At 36.3% G+C, this 20,381-nt stretch overlaps 1 protein-coding gene across 8 annotated transcripts in view; it reads left to right on the top strand.

Annotated features, from left to right (window-relative positions):
* ralgapa2 (Ral GTPase activating protein catalytic subunit alpha 2) overlaps positions 1-20,381 on the top strand; it is a 195,079-nt gene that overhangs the window by 27,367 nt on the left and 147,331 nt on the right. For all 8 annotated transcript variants that reach the window (XR_016094193.1, XR_016094194.1, XM_088933581.1 and 5 more), the window contains exons 2-4: positions 1,571-1,681; positions 2,167-2,216; positions 17,633-17,690. Coding sequence is in view for 6 of the 8 variants with exons in the window: in XM_088933581.1 (XP_088789707.1) it covers positions 1,571-1,681; positions 2,167-2,216; positions 17,633-17,690 (219 nt within the window). In the remaining 2 variants the exon portion in view is untranslated. The remainder of the gene's footprint in view (positions 1-1,570; positions 1,682-2,166; positions 2,217-17,632; positions 17,691-20,381) is intronic.

The raw sequence follows: 20,381 nt of genomic DNA on the forward strand, positions 1-20,381 counted from the left end.
GTCCAGAAAAGCTCTTTATAAGTGTAAACAATTATTATTATTATTTATGCAATAAGAAAAAATTCTTTATTTTTGGTGAAAGATGAGTTTGTCAGAATGTGCCTTATTAACAAGATAAATTGAATATTTTTATTAATTTATCTACAGTATATCATTAGTTGGTATAGGAAAAGGGAAAATGGGTGAGGGAATAAACATCAGTTGTTGTTAAATGTTGATTTTATTTACGGAGAATTTGCTGATGGTTAATATTTCTACCGCTCAACTTCACACAGTTGGATTTGTGAAGGTAAAATGTCTTAACTAAATGAGAATCTGCCCTAGATTTCAACAACAGAGAAACATCTGTTGTTCTGATCTGTTGGTGTGTGTTAACACAGCCAGAGGCACAACATTTAACAGTAGTTGCCAAGTAGACTCTGGAGGATTTGAATGCGGTAGGAGCAATATGCTAATTGCCCATGTATTTTTGAACACTGCATAATATTGTGGTGCTGATTAAAAAGACTCCTGTTACACTTCCATCACTTCCATTGGACTTTGTTGCCCTTACTGTGGTCTGTCTGGGAATGGTATGATTCCAACCCTTTCACTTTCAGGATGTATATTTTGTTGATTTTAGTTCTACTTCATGCTTTTACAAAAATCCACATCATAAATTGAAAAAGAATCCCCCAATATTCTCATGTATAGTAAAACCATCCAAAATTCTCATGTATTATGAATACTGTTATCTGCAATATTAAATGTTTCTCTGATGTTTACGGTCGAGGGAATAGTAAGGTTTCTATTGGTTTGCGTAAGAATAAATCACACGTGTTGCGAAATGTTCCAGAATGGTAGACCTTCAATAAAACAGCTTTGTCAAGCAGTTGAATATTTCTTTTATGTTTTGGTGATCCTGAAGCCAGTCTCTTCTTTCTTCAGAAATAGTTAGGTTAAAACAAATGTATTGTCTGTGATTTGTTTAGTCCTTTTTTGAAACCACTAAGTTGATTGAGAACAAATTTTCAATTGAATTTGAAATGACAGCCTGCAGATCTGTTTATACAGCAATGTGTTTACACTTTGCTCAGGGGTACGGTAGAAAGATAAGATCAGATCACTATATTGGCCATATACAATTTCTTGTTTTAGGAATTTTGTATTTTTCACATACCCCAGCTTGCTCTCCATGAGACACACAGACAGGGAGAGAAGCTTGGGGTCAGAGCACAGGGTCAGCCATTTATACAGCACCCCTGGAGCAGTTGGGGTTAAGGGCCTTGCTCAGGGGCCCAATGGAGTAGAATTTCTCTGCTGGCCACGGGATACGAACCGGCAACCTTCCAGCCACAGGCGCAGATCCTTAGCCACAGAGCCACCACACCGCCCTTGTACCACCTTGAGTTTCAGCTCAAGACCCTTTGCTATAGAAACGTAACTATTACTCAACTGTCAAATTCTTGTGACTCAAGACATTTCCGGCATTACATTGTATTGATTTTGTCATCTGTTTAATTTTCTGTGATCTTTTGTACTTTTGCTGGTGATCTTCCTCACTTAGTGTTCTTAATGTATATTTTTGCAGATATTCTTGAAAGGGGGGAGCTGAAGGCCTTCTTTGAAAACAACTGCTCTCAAATCTATTTTATCTTCTATGAAAATTTCATTACACTGGAAAGTAACTTAAAACAAAAAGGTAAGGTTCATGTCAGTGTTAATGAGACTGGGTCTGTCTGAGCTGACAGAAGCCCTTTAGGTATTTTCAGATGTCCTGTGCCATTCTTCGTTCATGTGATGGAGAGATTTTTAAAGTGATTTAACTCATTTGTCTTGGATGAAACTTAAGTATATTTAACCTCATCAACAAGTGAATGACAAATGCCTTAGTCATTTAAAGTAAATGTTCATATTGGTTATAAAATACTGTACAATGATGGTTTATACTTATTATAATAATAGGTAATTCCCGATAAATGTACTTGATTGTGGTTTCATTCTGTGAGGAATAGCAAGTGCAAGTTTGATATTACTCATGCTTTCATTTTCAGCCCATATTTTTAAGAGAAAGAATGACAGAGTAGGCTCTTGTCAAGACAATGAGTGTGTTCTATATGGAACAGACTGTGCTTATTTTCCACTGGTCCTTCTCAACATGCCGTGCCTGCGTGTGTTTTATTTCAGGGAACAAATCACAAAGGGAGGAGCTGGACTCCATTCTTTTTCTCTTGGAAGTAAGTTCAATCCTTAATATTGTTTTCTCATGCCTCGAAACACTGTTTTCCACTTCAGATTTAACCTGTGTAGTTCCCCTGTCTTTCTAAAAATGTACAATGAAAGCAGTTGGTTATCATCATCTGGCAATTGTTAATGAACTGTGCTTTGGCACTAGTATTTGGTACTAGAACTCACAAGTAGTTTACTTTTTATCTAGGTCTTAGCAATAAATTATATTGTGCTTTATTTTTTCTGTATTGTGAAGGACACTATCTTAATTAGAAGCTGACTGTCCTGATTTTATTAAAAATGAATTTGCCCGTTTCCTCTAAAGTTTTAAAATTGTTTAAAGTGTTGCTTTTGGTCTTAATGGCTTTGTCAACATAAAAAGTAAAATAACTTTTGCTTAATGAATTTCAGAGGATACTTGCAAAATGTCATTATAAATGTGGAAAATTGAAAGAGCAGGGCTAGGTTTATTGTCTAGGTTAGCTCTGCTGAAAAATGTGACTAGAGAGAAAAATAAAACAGCCTGTTTTGAGTATGATATGCATGTAAAAGTAAGGAAAATGAATGTCATTAATTAACTTTGTGTTACCATTGGTCACTGTTGGGGGGGAAAAATGTTGGAAAGTATCCAAGCTGAATTTGGATTAGTCAAAAAATATTAACATCCTGGTAAAATAGCTATAGCAATTATTTGAATCTGGTACCTGTCAATTGAAACAGATAAAACATATGTTCCATGATATGCAGTGCATTAAGAATAGCAAACTTTAACCAAAAAAGATTTCAGTAAGATTGGAAAAACAGTCTCGCGTTTTGGCCCCGCCTGCTCCTCTTTGATAAATCCAGAATGTGAAGCATGTTTCAGTTTCCAGTACAACCAATTATCTATGTGTGGTTGCAATGTGTGGCTTTTAACAGCTTATCCCATCCTTGCTGTAGAAATTCTGTCTGCTGATCCGGAGAGTGTATTAAGTGGGTCAGAATACCACAATGCACTACCTGTTGGTGAAGATTAGTTTATTGTAAGCAGAATGGATGTCACCTTTCTGTTGAGAATTACACAAATTGCACTACAAAAGATCATCTTTGTACACTATTAAAATGTTGCACATTTTCAAATATTATTTTATGCCTAATGCTACAATGTTTTGAACTTGAAACGAACACCCTTCTGTTGTCTAAGAAACACGAATGAAGTGCATCCGCCAACGTTAGACATACAGTGTAAACTGATGTACTGCTTATTTTGTGTTTATTTCACCAATTAGGTTCCTTCGCCTGTTCCCACAATTTGTTAATTGCACTAAAGTAAAGCTAAATATGTTATCGTGTGAGGATTTGATAACAATACAGATAATAAATTACCCATTGAAATTACGATGTTTTATTTTCAGTTTGTATTAATAATAAGAAGAACCACATACCGTAGGAACAGTTACAAACGAGATACGAGGTAATTGACCTGAGATTCTCGTATCCTGGTTTCCTACAAGAAACTACTGTGTCAGCTTCAACAACATGGTGGGATCATTTTCTGCATTCTCCTGCAGCCCTTTGAGTGAAGAAGTGCCTCCTGTTCTTGGTTTTAACTGCACTTCCAAGTCATTTCCGCTTGTGGCCTCGGTTTTGTGTAATAATTAAAAGTGCTACCGGCGTGGTAACGTTTGATCCCAAAGCATACTGCATACAGGAGATGAGCCAGTTTACCACTGAAGTGCTACTCCTGACTCGTGACTCGTGCCAGGTGTTGTAGTCCCACTACACAGCAGATGAGGGGAAGCAGTGATAAATGACTTCACTCCTTGAAGGAATGAAGGGCTGCCATTCTGCATACTCAGAACTGGCCCAACTAAAATATTTATGGGGAGTCATTTTAGTTAGAAAGGATTCCTAAAACAACTCGGCTGCATCACTTCAGCTCCCTTGATTTACTTCATACTCGGAGGATAACCTTGCCTTTTCATTTGCATGTCTCCCACTTTATTACCTCAGACCCCTCTGTTTTCATTTTTTGAACTGTTTCGACAATACTGCATTTCTGTTCCGCTTGTATTCGTACGTATTTGAACATTAAAGTTTAGTCTTTGGTTGATCTTAAAAAAACGATTCTTCTATCATGGTATATACAGTATACACCCTTCATTGGAATCAGTATAATCCAGTAATAGGGTTTTATAAATGTAAAACTAAACATATTACTAAACAGCAACCTTTCTCAATTTATTGAACTCTGATTTCAAACTGAGACATCATTTCTCAACTCCGTTAAATCAGATGTACTGTACAGTATATATGTTGGGATGAATAACTGTTTAATAAAATTTAAAAAGGTGCAATTAATAAGTAGGCTACATCATATGTTTATTAAACATAAAACATAATGAAGTGAGTACACGGCTTCTAATGCAGGTTGTCCGTATCTTTATTGGAGTCTTTAAAGGCGGTATCTTGGTTTCACATAGGAACATAGGAACTGTGCTCTTGTGACCCAACAGATATGCAAGAGACTAGTTGTCGAAAGGGAAAGAACAAGGCGGGCTTGAATGTTAGTGTGTGGCACTATTTACAAAGCGGATTTTCACTACCATCACCGGCAGTAGGCAGCGGAGTCATGCCGTTTTATGCATGTGATCCTGATTAAGCGTTTTACTCCTTTCATTGGTCAGCGCAGCTCATCCTCTGGGGTGATAGCAGAGTGAGAATTGCCATGGTCTCGCTCCTTTGTTCTCATACAGCTTTATTTGCTTTTCTTTTCAAGGCATGCTGCTGCTGAGCCTGTTCTGAAAATGTTATCAATTTAAACATTTCATATCTAAGTAATGATGTGGATAAATTAATGACCTGTTTTTTTTCCTTTCACATGGCTTCCTTATTGAAGCCATTCTGGCATTACAAAGCCCCTTGTTTGATCTTCTTTCTGGTTTTGTCAGTCTCGCCTGTGTCACACATGCTTGCTTTCTTAAGAACGAAAAGCATCTCTTGAAGTTTAAGACTCGAGCGGTCTGCGGGCTGCACTGTGGAAACATGCCCTTCTTCATGTGTGTTCTGCTATCGTGTCAATTAAAAACGCCAGGAGGATCGCCGCTAAGTGAGGAAGTTGGGTGGGAATCTGCTGCAGGATTAAACAGGAGTGCATAAACATGTTTTCTTCCCCAGCAGTGTGCTCCAAAAGTGTAGTAAGAACTACCCCTATGCATGTAACTTACCTTCCTTCGAATACCAAAGTAATTTGTAAAATGTGCTGACGTTTGTTTTGTTTTGTTTGTATGGAGTTTGTCATTTGGATGAGTTTGTATGCAGGGGGCAAGAACTGATTGCTCTGTAGCAGGTATCAAAAAGAGAAGCTTGAGTTTAAAACTTAAGCTAGAGGCATCTCTCCTTTTTGACGTTGAACAGCGAATATTGCTTAATTAACACATGTTTTGCATTCTGTATAATGAGAATCCCGTAGGGAGAAATCTATTAATATACTGTGTATTTTCCTGTTAAGAGCCAAAAACACTGCAGCATACTGTAGGTGCACTATTTTATATTGAATGTAACTGTTTGAGATATCATTTTAAAATATTGCATTTGCATTAACACAGAGGCAACATTCTTCTTGCAACCCTTGTGAGTTTCATTTTATTCTTATGTAGCTCCTTTTTCTGGGCATGTTGCATAAATTAAAATATAAAATTAAACATAAAATCAGTACAGTATACAGAATATACAATAAACCAGATATAACTGAGAAATTAAAAGTAAAATAGATGAAGAATTAAAGGGATCAAAAACATTAGTTTTAAGGCAAACTTTAAAAACATCAAAAGAAGCAGCAACCGAGTTGCCTTGGATAAAATCACTAGTGAACTAGTGAACACATGAATGAATGAAGTGGTGTTTATGTACTGCATGTGATTGGAAATCCTGTGTTTAGACCTGAAGGTGATGTCTTCAGCATTACATGTGTTCATTCATGTTGCTTTCCATAAGAAAGTAACAATTTCAGCACTGTTACAGTACATATGCAGACATTCACACACGATAAATGTTAACATACTTAAATATGTTTAAAGTTTGTTCTCTGTTACTGTATGTGTAATTCCTCCAAGTCAATTTTAAACACACTTAGTGAAGGTGGCTTAGAGTATAGCAGGGTGTGATTATTTAGAATATGAGACCAAGAATACTTCTTTATAGACTTATCACTCTAATCGGTGAAATTTATGGTTTCTCTACAAGATTAGAGCATAATTAATCCTGTGCGTCAAGTGAACACCACACTACTGTTCTGTTACACCACAGTGACCTCTAATCGCAGTGCTCCCCTTTCTAAACAGTAGCCAGCTCTGTTTCGAAAAATAAAGAACACGTGCCAAAACAAAGGCTACATATTTTGCGTAAACCACAGTAACGTAAAATGATTTGCATTCTTGCTTCACCTTGCATTTTGTAATAGTATGCCCCTACCTTAGAGGAGTGGTGTCCAGTATTATATTTGTTCCCCACGCCAATGATTCACTTATCTCTGTGCATCATACACTAGCTAATTCTAAGTCAGTTGCTGAAAACAGATTGCACAACTTGGCAAAAACTGGGCAGTTATTGCTATTCTCTTTTATCAAAATGAAATAAGTCATATTTTTTATTAAAGACTATTAACAGCTTATTTTCAATGTAAAATGTATGTCCAGACATGCTACTTTATTTTTGTAGGAAAAATCAGTGGGATGGTGTTGCTAAGATTTGTTTTCTAGATGGAACCTTCTACGATTATAGTACTTCGTCTGAGTAATGTATAGAAACACAGGGAATATTTTAATTAACATTTGATAGTGAAAGTAGTTCTGAAAGGGCTGCACGTTTTAAGTTGTGCCAGGCAGACAAAATAAAATTTGATCGAGCTGTTTTATGAAAAACTATTTTAAATTTGTCCCCAGCATTGTGGGTGGTGGTGGGGATGCGTAAATTAAATTAACACTGTGTCAAAGTTTTTGATATACTTTAATGCAATTTTCTGTTTAATTTTCACATCATTTTGACTTTGTAATGATGTTTACTGTACCTGAATTTGGAAATACTGTGTGTAGCTAATTTCTTTAAATTTAAGAACCCTTTACTAAAATGCTAACTTGAAGGAAGTAGAAATAAAAGCTTTTCTTATTGTTTGTTGTGTTTGTTATTGTGGACTGTTGGAGTCTACAAGATGAGTTCTTTTTCCCCATATAACATTTTCCCATTTTCATTACTCATTATCATTGGGATTCTAATGGGTGTCCCTTCTCTTAATCTCTGCCATCAAATTTGTGATTTTTTCAATCAAATTTGTTCAATCTTTCTGTCCCTTATTTGTTAATGGGGCACAAGAGTGTGTATAAAAAGGTCCAGGAGAAAATGGATATGATCACTAATTATCTCTATTTTTGCCGTAAATGTTGAAGCAAGGGCTTCAGCGTGGTGTTGTCAGATTGGTGCACCCCTTGAGATTATTGTTCATGAAACATAAGGGTATTCATTGGTTTCTGGCCATTGTACCCTTTAAATATTTAAAGTAGGAGGATGAAAGAAAAGGCAAAAATGTCATGAGATGCTGAAATATAGGCGTTGGGGTTGAGGTGCACAAGGTGCAGGTAAGACAGATGGCTAACAGGCTGAACACTTTCCCTCACCTGTCCTGAATCATACTTCAGCATGGGCAGCTGTCCCATGTTATCCCAGGTCCCAGGTCCCAGGTAGTGAGTTTTACATGTTGAATTTCAGTCTGCAGTCGCCTGGCAGCAAGACTTATCCTTCGTTTCATCATACGTTAATTATTTGCCCTAACTTTGGCAGTCGACTGTGAGTCACTTAATGGCAAAGCCTAGACCGATTTCTTCAGTTTGAAAAATGACACCGAATGATTTCAGCCCTGTAGGCTTTTTCTGAGATTTGTTTTACAAGTTATAAGCTCATTAATGTGTGCATTTAAGTTAACATGGTGTGATGCAATATTTCACGAAGTTAATTTGAACTTGAATTTGAATTTGAAAAGATAGAAAAATAATTAAAAGAGCTAACTCATCCTTTTGTACAGTGTCCTGTACAGTACTTTGTAGGAAGCACTTCATACTATCAAACCTTATTATATGTCTGTCTGCCCTTATTAGAAATATTGCAACGGTGAATTGCAGTATTGTACATGCATAACCAAAAGCAATATAAGCAAAGATAATAAACCAATCGCTACTTAATGCACATATGCTGCTTTAACTAATCTTTTTGATGGTGTAGTGTAGGTTTCATATCTTAGAATGCCTTTGCATAATATGAACAGTACAAAATAATGCCATTAAATACAGTATAGTGCTGAGGATTTTTAAAGGTTTCCTTGACATATGCACTTAAAGACTTGTTGTTATGTTGTATTTAGAATGCTTTGCTCATCTTTTTTGAAACTAAAATGAACTCATTTCAAAATCTGACACGTGGGATTTTTTCATTCCCTTTATGTCATATCAGGAATATTACATTTGTTACTCATAGCTCTTTTCTCTTCTCTTTTTTGATTGTGCTTTCCCCTTTTGTCTGTGAAGTAGCTGTTCTTAAGTCAAATTGCAACTCACATTGCTTACTTTTGAAGTACCAAGCTTTAAAAGCTGTGTTGAATGAAGATCTTTATCAGTTGTTCGGTTTATCCTGTAACGTGTTGTGTTCTGTAGACTTGCAAATCGGACTCCCTCTGATTTTGTGACCTTGAATTTGTTTACATACCGTATGAAAGTTGATTCTCGTAAAGGAGCTCCAATGCTTAAAGAATCATTAAATAAAACAAGTCTTTAATTTCTTTGCTGAAAAGAGAAGAAAAGAAACGCATTTCTTCAGGTGCGTCACCTGAAGCATGGAATAAACCTTTACTTGTTCCTTTGCAGCCTACGCATCCTGACGCAGCTCCCTACTTGAACTACTTTAATTTCTTTGTAAAGTTTTATGGTGAAAATACAATGTTTAATTAAAACTGTGAAATGTAATGAAGATAAAATCCTGTACAATGGAGAAAAAAAAAACGAGAAGCATAACAAGAATCTGCTATTTATATAGTTACTATGTCTATGATTGGATTGTATGATGATTGTTTTTGACCGGCAATATATTCTATTGTATAAAAAGGTGACGGGTAGGTCATGAGTATAGTATAATGATGATAGTATTTTACATTTTTGAGACGGTGCATCTATTTTTTCACTGTAAATGTTTTTGTTATTTAACCTGATCTGAATTTTGTGTTTTCAGTTCTGTAACATCTTAAGGCAAGTAGTAGGAACAGTCTCACAGCTTTACTGTTACAAAGGTGAAAATGTTACATGTTTATACTGTATATATGCATTTGTTTCTGTATAAATACAGTATAAACATCCAATTAAGTCCTCTACAAATAGTAAAATACAATTTTGCAATGGGGTATTTTTCTTCAGCAGTGTAGACAAGCTGGGCCTGGTCAGTACAGGATTGTGAGAGTTGCTGCTTTGAGTGCTATTGATTTGATCACTTACCATCAGGTGGCACTCTTCACACTGGATCCAAATAGGGGATGGAAATTCTTATCATTAGAATTATTATAATTAAGTGCTTATCTGCTCCGTTGCCAACCACTAGGTTGTTAATGTCCAAATTAGTGAACACTGAGGCCCATTGAACAATTCAGGCTCGTTGCATACTGTACAAGTTCAGGTCTCACTTCAGTAAATGTTGTAATTATTTGTTGTAGTTTTTTTTTGCAATTCTTCATTTAGTTTTACTTACAAGGTTGTTGTACCCCTTTGCTATAAACATGGTAAAGTAATTTTGTCACTGTATTTAAAATCCACACAATTCATTGCGGTATTAAACTTCTAGTTCTTATTCTGCTGCTTTTGTTCCTTGTTGAGCAATGACCTTTTTACAGAGATATGTACGATAGAGTATCCGTAAGGTTTTGTCAGTCACATTTTATCAGATGAAGCTCACTGCAGTCTTTTTCTTTTCATTTTCGTTTCAGATAAAAAAATTTAAATGTATTGGTAATGCTTTTTACAGTATATAAAACTTGCAAGTCTATGTTAATATGATAGTTGTGAATTGTACATCATTTTAAAATCTGTTATACTTTACATGTTGTTATAAATGTTTATTCATTGTTTTGCTCATCATTTAAAGGGGAACTGCAATGCTTTATTTATGCTTATATTTCAGGGTTAGAAATTATCTGTAATGAGTGCATTTCAAGTTAAGCAAAATCTACGCAATAATGTGTAAAACCTCCAATTTACATCACAAAATGGATGAAATTTCCAGGTATGCACAGCGTCATATTCTACAATTAAGAATGAGGCAACAGAACTTCCGGAGGTGAAGGGACATTATTACACTGTAAACAAGCAGGCTTGTGAATACTGTACATCTCTTTTAGTACAGTAGAAATATTGCTCTTGACTTTGAGACGTTTTTTCTGACAAATACAAGTTATTTGTTAGCTCTGCATGCAGATCACATTGGAGAATTTCTTGGGTGAAATGTCTGCTGCACAACCTGTGCTTAATTTCCTCGTACATTGCGTTACATTAGTCGTTACAGTGATTAGTGAGCAGGAGGGCCGTTTCACATCCCAATCTGTGTGAACTCTCGCTCTCGCCTGTGGCAAGACCAGGGGTTTTTGACAACATGGCGTCTATCCAGTACTTAAACAATGTTTATGATTTTGTTGTGCTTAATTCAGAATTTATAAAATTGTGCGACGCTGTCAATGAATTTATTTTGTTACCGAGACCTAATAACTGGTCTGAGAAACTGGAATTGCAGTTCCCCTTCAAACCTCCTAGTGGAAACTCAGCTATTTGGTCTGTGTTGAGAGTTTGTTGTGCACCCCAATATTCCTGTTTGTTTTTTTGCCCTTAGAGGCAGTATGAACATTATACTGTACCATCATTGTTAACCTTTTTAGTTACTCCAAACTGTAATTCATTTTTGATTTACAGTAGATTTATTTTAAGCTGTTTTTCAACTCATATTTATTTTTTGTTGATTTTGTGGATTCCTTGCTTGAGGGAAAAGATGTCTTTTTGATTCACTGAATTTCTTTAGCCGTGGCTTCATATTAATTAGTTCTTAGCATATGCTGTATCCGAGGGGGGTCACAATCAGTTTACTGTAATGTACAGTAAACTGTGAACAATGTGCTAACTACAATGGTAGAACAAGTATAAAGTATTCAATAACAGCCAGGGTTACAAAAATTCAAAAACTGTACCCGTCCCTAAAGCAAAACACGAAGAGGTGGATACTACGGTAAGGGAATTTGTGGTGAGCAATCCAAGCTCTGTATTGAATGCAGTTACGGGTTGGGCAGTGTTTTTATGAAGGTGCTCAAGCCTTGTTGTACAGAGATGTGCCTGGACCTTGATTTGGATCTGCTTTCTTATGGGATAACGCAGTAGTATAGAAGAATAATGAAGAGTTGTGCTTCAGGTGAACAAATGGAATGGACATCTTTGTTTGCATTGATGAAACTGTCATACATAAAACAAAACAATCTGAAATAACTTATTCATTTTCTTGTAGGTCAAATGTCTGTATGACTGTTTTGATCCCATACTGCTTACAGTTTCAAATGAACCACAGCTCTAGCATACATACCTGATTACAAAGTCAAAATAGACAAAGGTTCCTAGACAGCATCATCTTTTGGCACAGTATTTTCCATTGTAGTTCATTTTACTACCTACAAAATATTACATTCTTTACTAGCTGTGTATATAAATAAATAAAACATTTTGTAGTTGTATATATGAATTGTAACCTTTGCCCAGTGGAATTTCCTTTGATGCTCTTATTTTTTTAACATATGCGATTTTGACTAGTTTGCTAACAGTGCAAGAATCTACAGTAGATCATTGTAAATTGGGAAGAGCATTGATCCTGAAGCAGGTCCCTATAGTGCTGCACTAATTGTACCACCGGATCCCACTGAGCATTCATCCTCATTTACAGTCTCTCCTATTCTTTTTCCGCTTTTCAATCCAATGTTCAATTCAGCTTTACTTTGATTTCTTCCTGCCTACACTAGAGTTTTATTATTAATCTCTTATGATAAACCTTATCAGAAGCCTTTGATTTAGGAATTAATCTCTTTTGTGCTACAAGTGGAATATTTTTAAACTGTTGCTATTCATTTTCTACTCATTTTGTACCTACTTCTCTTGATCTCGGTCTCATTTCTTCTTGTCTGCATTGCAGAAATTAAAAAAAAAATGTTTTGCATGCCAGATGTACAGTGACAGTTTGCTTCAAATCATACCATGTAATAGCCACTGTTCCCTGGTAGTTCTATTAATTCTGTTTTCATTACTCTGTCTTGATATATACTAAATAATGCAATGACTTTCCATGCAAACAAGAAGTTTGTTTCATATGTTTACAATTGTCTGCATCACATTTTTTCTTTTGGCCTACAGACTGCAGTTCACAATATACTTTAATGTATGATGACATTGTTGCTGCTGTTTATTATTTACAGTATAGTATTGCACAGTGCTGCAAATGTCTATCCTGTAAAATAATTTAACTGGATGAACTTCTGAAAAGTTTATCTTTAACATAAAATAGTGTAAAATTGAGGGTGGAGAGAATGGTGACTTATTGGAATACTAAAAATGGTGTGTGTCTGTTCCTAGTAAATTGAAGATCTTTGAAAAATATTCTGAGTCATGATCATACTGTCGCTGGAAACCTGACTACTGAGCATATAAACTGTATAACTGACAGCCCCCCTGGCAAATGGACCGTAGTAATACCAAATCTTTATGCCTAGTTTAAAGTAAAGGATTAGAATAACACCAGCAATGAAATCTGTCTAGCCTTTGGGAGACTCTGAGCAATGCATTTTCAGCTAGTAAATTCCATTATTACGGTTGCTGTTGGAGAACAGCAGGGAATTATTTACATTTTTGAAGGTTTCATGTGTAAGCATCACTCAAATGGCAGGAGAGGAAGTGGATATTATGTTATTCCTGCAACTGAGGCTTAACAGGACCTTGTGCTGTGCCTTTAAAGATATGTTGGTAACACTCTAGGGGTTGCAAATTCCATTTATAAATTGTTTACAACCTATAGTAGATGAATAGTGTTATTAACCTAGCAGCTGCTCATTCATAGTAATGATTAATAACCTTCTTTTGCAAACTCATCTTGTTTACAGCTCTTTCCATCCCAAGCATGCTAAAAACAAAATCTATTTTTAAGTGATGGGATATGTTTTGCACAGTATATACAGAGTCTATATCTGGGCAAAAAGCAGCTCTAGGAACAAAAGAGAAACTCTCATAAACAGAAACACATTCCACTTGTCCTGCCCTTCCCTAACACTCCATTTATTGGCTAGAGTGTTCATTTTGCAAAATTACCCCAAGCTTCTCTCCCTGTCTGTACAGTATGTCTCATGGAGAGCAAGCTGGGGTATGCGAAAAGACAAATCCCTAAGACAAGATATTGTATATGGCCAATAAAGTGATCTTATCTCTTACTCAGTAATGGACTTTTTATACAATTCATACACCTATATGATTATATGTAATTTATAAATCGCTGCATATTCTCTCTTCACACTTTTCCTGGAAGTTTTTGCCCAGATTTCCATCTCTTTGGCAGCTACCCATTGTCTCATATTTCTGATCTGTTGTTCTCTGTTTGTGTCTGAAGAATGCCACCAAGCCTTTATCTTTTCAAATTTTCAGGGTAGAAATTCGAACTTTTTTTGTTCCTTTTCAGCCTGTAAACTGATGCAGCTCCTCGCGCTAACTTCTTATGATGAACTAAGCTTAGATTTTTTTCTCATTTAGAATGTTTTTAAATTGACATTATAGTGTTAATATCTTGACTGTTATGTATTTATAAAATGTGATTTGCAAAAAGAAAGTGTTAGACACCGTATGTGTCTCTTAAATGTTGTTTTTAACAATCTTTGGCTTAACTCTGTACATTCAGGCCTCTACAGAACATCCACTAACATGATATCGGAAGTCAGAAGTTCTGCTGAAAAACTCTACTGTATCTCAAGCAGGCGTTTGATATCTCTTCGAGCAGTTTGTTAAAAATGTGTTTCGGTCTGTTTTTGTCATTTGTGAAGTGTTTCGAAACATTAAAAATGAAAATAGTTCTTTTTTCCAATTATCATTTGGTCTTTCTTCACCTTCTACAGTATTACCTTATATTATATGTTTCACAAGTAATCCTTGCCGAATGTTCAGTACATCATATTTTGAGTGTGCTGAAATTACTTCAGGAAGAATTACCTTGACATTTGACCCAAACTGCTTGCATTAGTTTGAATAGCATTATTTAATTTCACAATTGCAAAATGCTAGATGCAGTAACTAGGGTTGCTAGGATTTCACAACTGAGGTGTAAATTTTTCAAGGCTGTATATACTGTATATTGCATGAATGGTTAGCAAAGTCTTTTTTTTTAATCTGCTATAAAAATGACTTTCATTCACTTCTTTCTTGATCTTTGTGGCACGGTCAATTAAATGTATGAAATCAAAATCATTTCATAATAATTTCACATTCCAAACCTGATTACTTACTGAGTGCCAGCTAGAAAGAAGTTGTCACATTCTTTCATCTGTACTTCATTGCAATTATTGAATCCTCTTAGTTCCTACCCAGCTAGATACAGTATGTAGCATTAGTCTCTATACAGCAATACTGCTCTATTCACTTTAATAATGTCTGTATTGCCACTTTGAAATGAAATTCAACATTTGTAAATGTCTCATATTAATGTTTTTTACATTGAAAAATAACTGCTGTCTGAAACATCCTGGAAAATATTGTTTAAATCTCAAAAAATGATTCATTTATTCTCTACAGTACAGTTGTCTCTCAAGCCTGTCTTTTTACATAAAGAAAACACATAATTTAAAGTCAGGTTCAGCTATGAGCAGTGACAGTGATTGTCATTGCTTGACATTGTGATTTCTGGCTCCTCGATCAGGTTTGGGTATGGAAAAGGATTGTGGTGAGTCCGGCCAAAATACTCTCAACACCCAGAGCTGATCCCGAAGAGTGTATTCCTATAATAATGGTATCGGTGAAATGGGATCTTGGATGATTGTGACAATTGCAGTGGTGCAGTTGGGGTTAAAATTGTACTTTAGTGAGAGTTTATTGTCCGCTGGAGCAATTTTCAGATGTTTTATACTGGTCTGTCCATGATCTGGAATCAAATGCAAGCACTGTTTATGCACTGCAAAGATTCTGGACCCTTGTTCATGAAGGTGTGGCAGAGTATCTTTCACCACACTCTTGAGGAGAATGAAATTTGCACGGTAGGAACTTGATATGAACACCAGTATCAGTTTAACTGCCAGAAGCAGGCTGTTTCTTACAAGGGGAAGTTTGTTCTTTCTAGATATCCTGAAAACTCATTCTCAGAGGAGATTAAATCTGAATAGTTGAAGTTAGTTCAACTGAAGTTGTTTGCATGCCTTAAAATGAAACATTTCAGTTTCAGTGATAGTTTGACTTGTAAAGTTGTTTGCTCTAAAATTAAAATGGATATTTTAGCAATGTTTATCAAAGATGTTTTGATTTCTAAAGTCAATATTTAACATGAAAATTACCATGGTAGTTTGGCTTATTTTGCTTCATAGGAAGCTGGGACAGTCATAAAGCAGTAAAATAGTTTCAATTTCTTTATGCAGAATATAGAAAAATGAGGCTTTATGCATTAATGAATGAGAGTCTTGTTTCTGAAATGAAAAAGATCCTGAAAATATTATTCTTCAAACAGAAGAAAAATATGAGCCTAGTTTTATTTGGGGGAAAAAAATTGCTTTTGACAATCAAGAACAATTCAGTGTGAATGGACACACATAGAATGTACTGTATTTAATTACATGTAATAATAATTGTATTGTCCTGTGTGTACAGTAAATATGTATTTATGTTTGATATATTTTTGATTATGTACAGGAGAGCATTTTGAACTGTAAATGTTTTAAAACTATCTTAAAGTATTAAAATTGTGTCATTCTGATCAATTGTTCTGTTCACATTATCTGATTTCACTTTAATTTGTGACCTATTGTCACTACTGTCTATTTTTATGATTCCTTTGCAGCCTGCGTAACCTATATAGTATACAATTTGGTAGAATTTTTGCATGAACCAGCGATCATCAACGTATGCTCTGCTCAAGCTTCTGCACCTTCATTTTACTATTTTCATTTCTCTTGTGAGATTCTAAAATTGAATACACTCCTGAATGTTCTTCTTTGCTGGTTGTCTTTTTTAAATAAGGTATGAGCGTTATACTTGGAGAGAGAGTGGTTTCAAGACAAGAAGTTTTCTGATGATAATATGATCTTGTTGATAATATACTGCACATTGAAACTTTCCATGTACGGTTTTTGAATAATTTTATGGGTATTGATATTGATGTAATGTTTTTGGTGTTCTTTTGATTGATTGCATCGCAGTCGTGAATGACCAATTAAATGTTTTTGACTGTTGTATAAGCAGTATATTTCCTTATTAGATGAGATTGTTTCTTTGGGCAGTAGTTAATGAAGTACAGTAGCTCAACTCATTGACCCAGATTTTCAAGAGAACAGCAACTTTGTGCCACTGGTACGAGGGATACTAGAATGAGCCAACACATGCCACTTGCCATCAGGTGTTCACAGCTGCCAGTTTCTATCCCAGCATGACATTTCGGTCCGTCAATGGTCATAATTTGGGGAATTACGAGTCATGCCAGCTTTCCAATCATGATGGTACGAAGAGGTGTGTTGGGGTTCTACAGAGCTCCACCTGCAGTGATTGCACTGGGCCCCATGCATGGATCAGCTGAGCCCCATGTCTTCCCTTCCTGTAGACGCACAGACTAGTAGACTACTCCTGTAGACGTCGACTAGTCGCAGACTAGTGTGAGAACAATCCAACAGGACAGCACATGTCCACATGCTGCTCATGTAACCATGGATATCCTATGTGAAAGTCGTGCAGTGGATACCAGATTTGCGTACCCTTCGACATTTGCGGATGGCGCTGGCATGGCATGCGGTGTGCGGGGCAGAGAGACCAAGTGAACTGGCGCGTGCTTGTGCAGGCCGTATGGGAGGAATGAGACTGAACCCCACAAGGCAGCTTCAACCTGGCGCAAAGCATAGGTGCAGTGTTGGCAACACATGCCACTGTGTCATGTCTGTTCAATAAAATGTTAGCGCATCTGCTGCTGCTGCAAAAATTGGTAATTATCCCAGTAACTTTGCAAATTTCTTGCAGTTATAGGTGAGAAGTTTCTTCTGATTTTTGGTATATGTTACCTTCGTCCTTCATGAGCAGGACAGCGACTCATTTCTATGTTTGCGTCTAAAAAGAAAAGTACATGAAAATATTGAAATAAATTTATTTTATTTCTTCAACAGAAAATTCTTCAACTTCTTCCAGAAAAGATATACAATAGATGGCAGTTCCACAGTATAGGTAAGAACTGTTTTAAACACTGATGGAGCAACATCTGTGTCAGTTGTAGACATATTTTGCTCTTTCATTCCATAGAAGTGTTAGAAATGTTAAAATCAAGAACAGGCATTTCAGTCCTTTTTGGCTTATTAATGCCGGCATCACACAACATGACTTTTCCTAGGATTTTCAGTCATAGCCTTCATTTACATAATCGTAAGAAAATCACAGTGAGTTGGCACAGAGAGTCGCAGCGTGCGTCTGTTGCCATCAGTTGTGTAGTGTGACACCCCAGCGACTCAGTCATAGCACTCTTAACAGCCCCTACGACTCTCTGCGACTCGCTACGACAAAATCAAACGCAAGTCGTGGTGGGTGGACAGTGAGCCAGATGTGTACTTGTGAGATACTGTAATGTGCCCATTATATTACACGTTATAGCGCAATACTAATTTGTTTACAATATTTGTTTTAAAGGTGTTTTAAATTTGTTCTATATTTATAAAGAATAATTATATTTTTGAAGATGTTTATTTGTGGAAAACAATGCCTGTGTTACATTTTTCAAGATGTTTACGTGCGTGTTCTCCATGTTGTTTGTTTACTTTCGTGTGGCGCTCCTCCTCTTATTCTGGTGTGCTCCATGTTGATTGGCTGCCAAAATGAGGCGACCTCACAGTACTTTCGTGGCGCAATATGAGATTAGGAACCGTGATGAAAAGACGTGAGAGAATCATGTTATTAGTCACCCCCTGCGATTCCTAGTCGTATAATTTGACACCCTCCGGGACAGAAAAGGCAGCGAGATTCAGCAACTGCAGTCATTACATTTGACATGCTCTCCGACTAGAAGTCGTGTCGAGTCCTGTAGTGTGACGCCGGTTTAAAATGCTAACTGTTAAATTTCATTAAGCCATTTCCTCAGACAAACCAGGTTATCAGCTTCAACATCATGGCTAGATAGCTTGTTCAAGATTCCCACGCCCCTTGTGTACTTAAGTGCCTCCCATTTGTAGCCCTGTTTTTTCTGCCTGTGTGCTCTTTTTTGGTGTTTCATTTCTGATCCAAATAAAATTGCAACTGTTGACTTTGTCAGTGCCCTTGAGGATTTTGAATATTTCAATCACATTACTTTTACACAATATTCTCAACAGCTTCTTACTAGTATATTGTACAGTTTTAACATAATTTGATTTAAATGCCAGTGTGTTAACTATGTATTTTTTGCATTTTGTTTCCCTTTGTTATTGGTTCTCCAAATTTTGAAGACAAAGACAGTCAACATCAATATCTAAATCTTTCCCTTTTTATGTTTGTTTGTTTTTGCTACCTTTATTGTAATACTCTGCACTTACAGTATCTACATTATCTCATCTGTCTACCCAGTTTTTTTTTATCATTTCCTTTGCAGTTTCTGTAGTGCTCATATTTTGGCATCATCTGTGAACTTGGTTTACTCTCGATTTTCTGGATATTTCTGGTATGAGCATTAGGAACAACAGCAGACCTAATACAGATTCCTGTGGTAGCCTACTGATTACAGCACCCCAGTCTGAGCATTTCTGTTCTGTCCATTAACCAGTTCTCAAAACAATTAATGTGAATGTCCAATGCTTGAAATTTAGGGTTTAAATTTTTAATGAGAACCTTCATTAAATCACATATATCACATATGCTCTGTTTGTATCCATTACTGCTACTGCAAGACCTCTCTTTTCTATGTTCATGATGCCTACTTCTAAGAAACCCAGTGTTATACAGATAACAGATATTGCCTTGTTAGAATTCTTGTGCCTAGAGTGCTGGTTGGAAGAGATTTGTTAAATCTATTAATAATATATTACTTTCTTAATCGATGCAATACCATAAAGCCCTGCAGATTTGTGATTTATCTTAAGGCAGAAAGTTTACAAATGGAAGAAGTTGAGCATCGTTGCTACTCTCCCTAGGAGTGGGCATCCTACAAAGTTCAGTGCAAGGGCACGCCGTACAATCCTCAAACAGGTGAACCCTAGGGTGACAGCTAAGGATCTGCAGACATCTCTTGCACTTGATAACGTCTGTGTTCATGAGTCTAACTGAACAAGAGTGGTGTTCATGGGAGGTTACCACAGAGGAAACTCTCCAAAAAAAAAACATTGCTGTCTGTCTCAAGTTTGCTTAAGACCACCTGGATGTTCCACAGCACTACTGGAATAATGTTCTGCAGACAAATGAGACAAAAGTTGAACTTTTTTGGTCAATGTACACAGCGTTATGTTTGGAGAAAACAAAACACTACATACCACCACCAAAACCTCATCCCAACTGTGAAGCATGGTGAAGGGAGTATAATGGTGTGGGGCTGCTTTGCTGCCTCAGGGCCTGGACAGCTTGCAAGCTTGCAAGGCACCAATGAGTTCCAAGTTGTAGCAGGACATTCTACAGCAGAATGTCAGGGTGTCTGTCTGTGATGTAAAACTCAAAAGAAGTTGGGTCATTTTAGAAAGGCCAAGTCAGAGTCCTGACCTCAATCTCTTTTGAAATGCTGTGGCGTGATCTGAAACAGGCTGTTCAAGCAAGACATCCAAAAAAGTTACATGAACTGAAACAGTTTTGTATAGAGAAATGGGCCAAAATACCTCCTAACCACTACACAGGTCTGAGCGGCAGCTACAGAAAGCGTTTGGTTGAGGTTATTGCCAATAAAGGAGGTTCCACTAGTTTCTTAAT

The sequence above is a fragment of the Atractosteus spatula genome, chromosome 2, assembly GCF_055471065.1.
Source record: "Atractosteus spatula isolate fAtrSpa1 chromosome 2, fAtrSpa1.hap1, whole genome shotgun sequence".
Lineage (NCBI taxonomy): Eukaryota > Metazoa > Chordata > Actinopteri > Semionotiformes > Lepisosteidae > Atractosteus > Atractosteus spatula.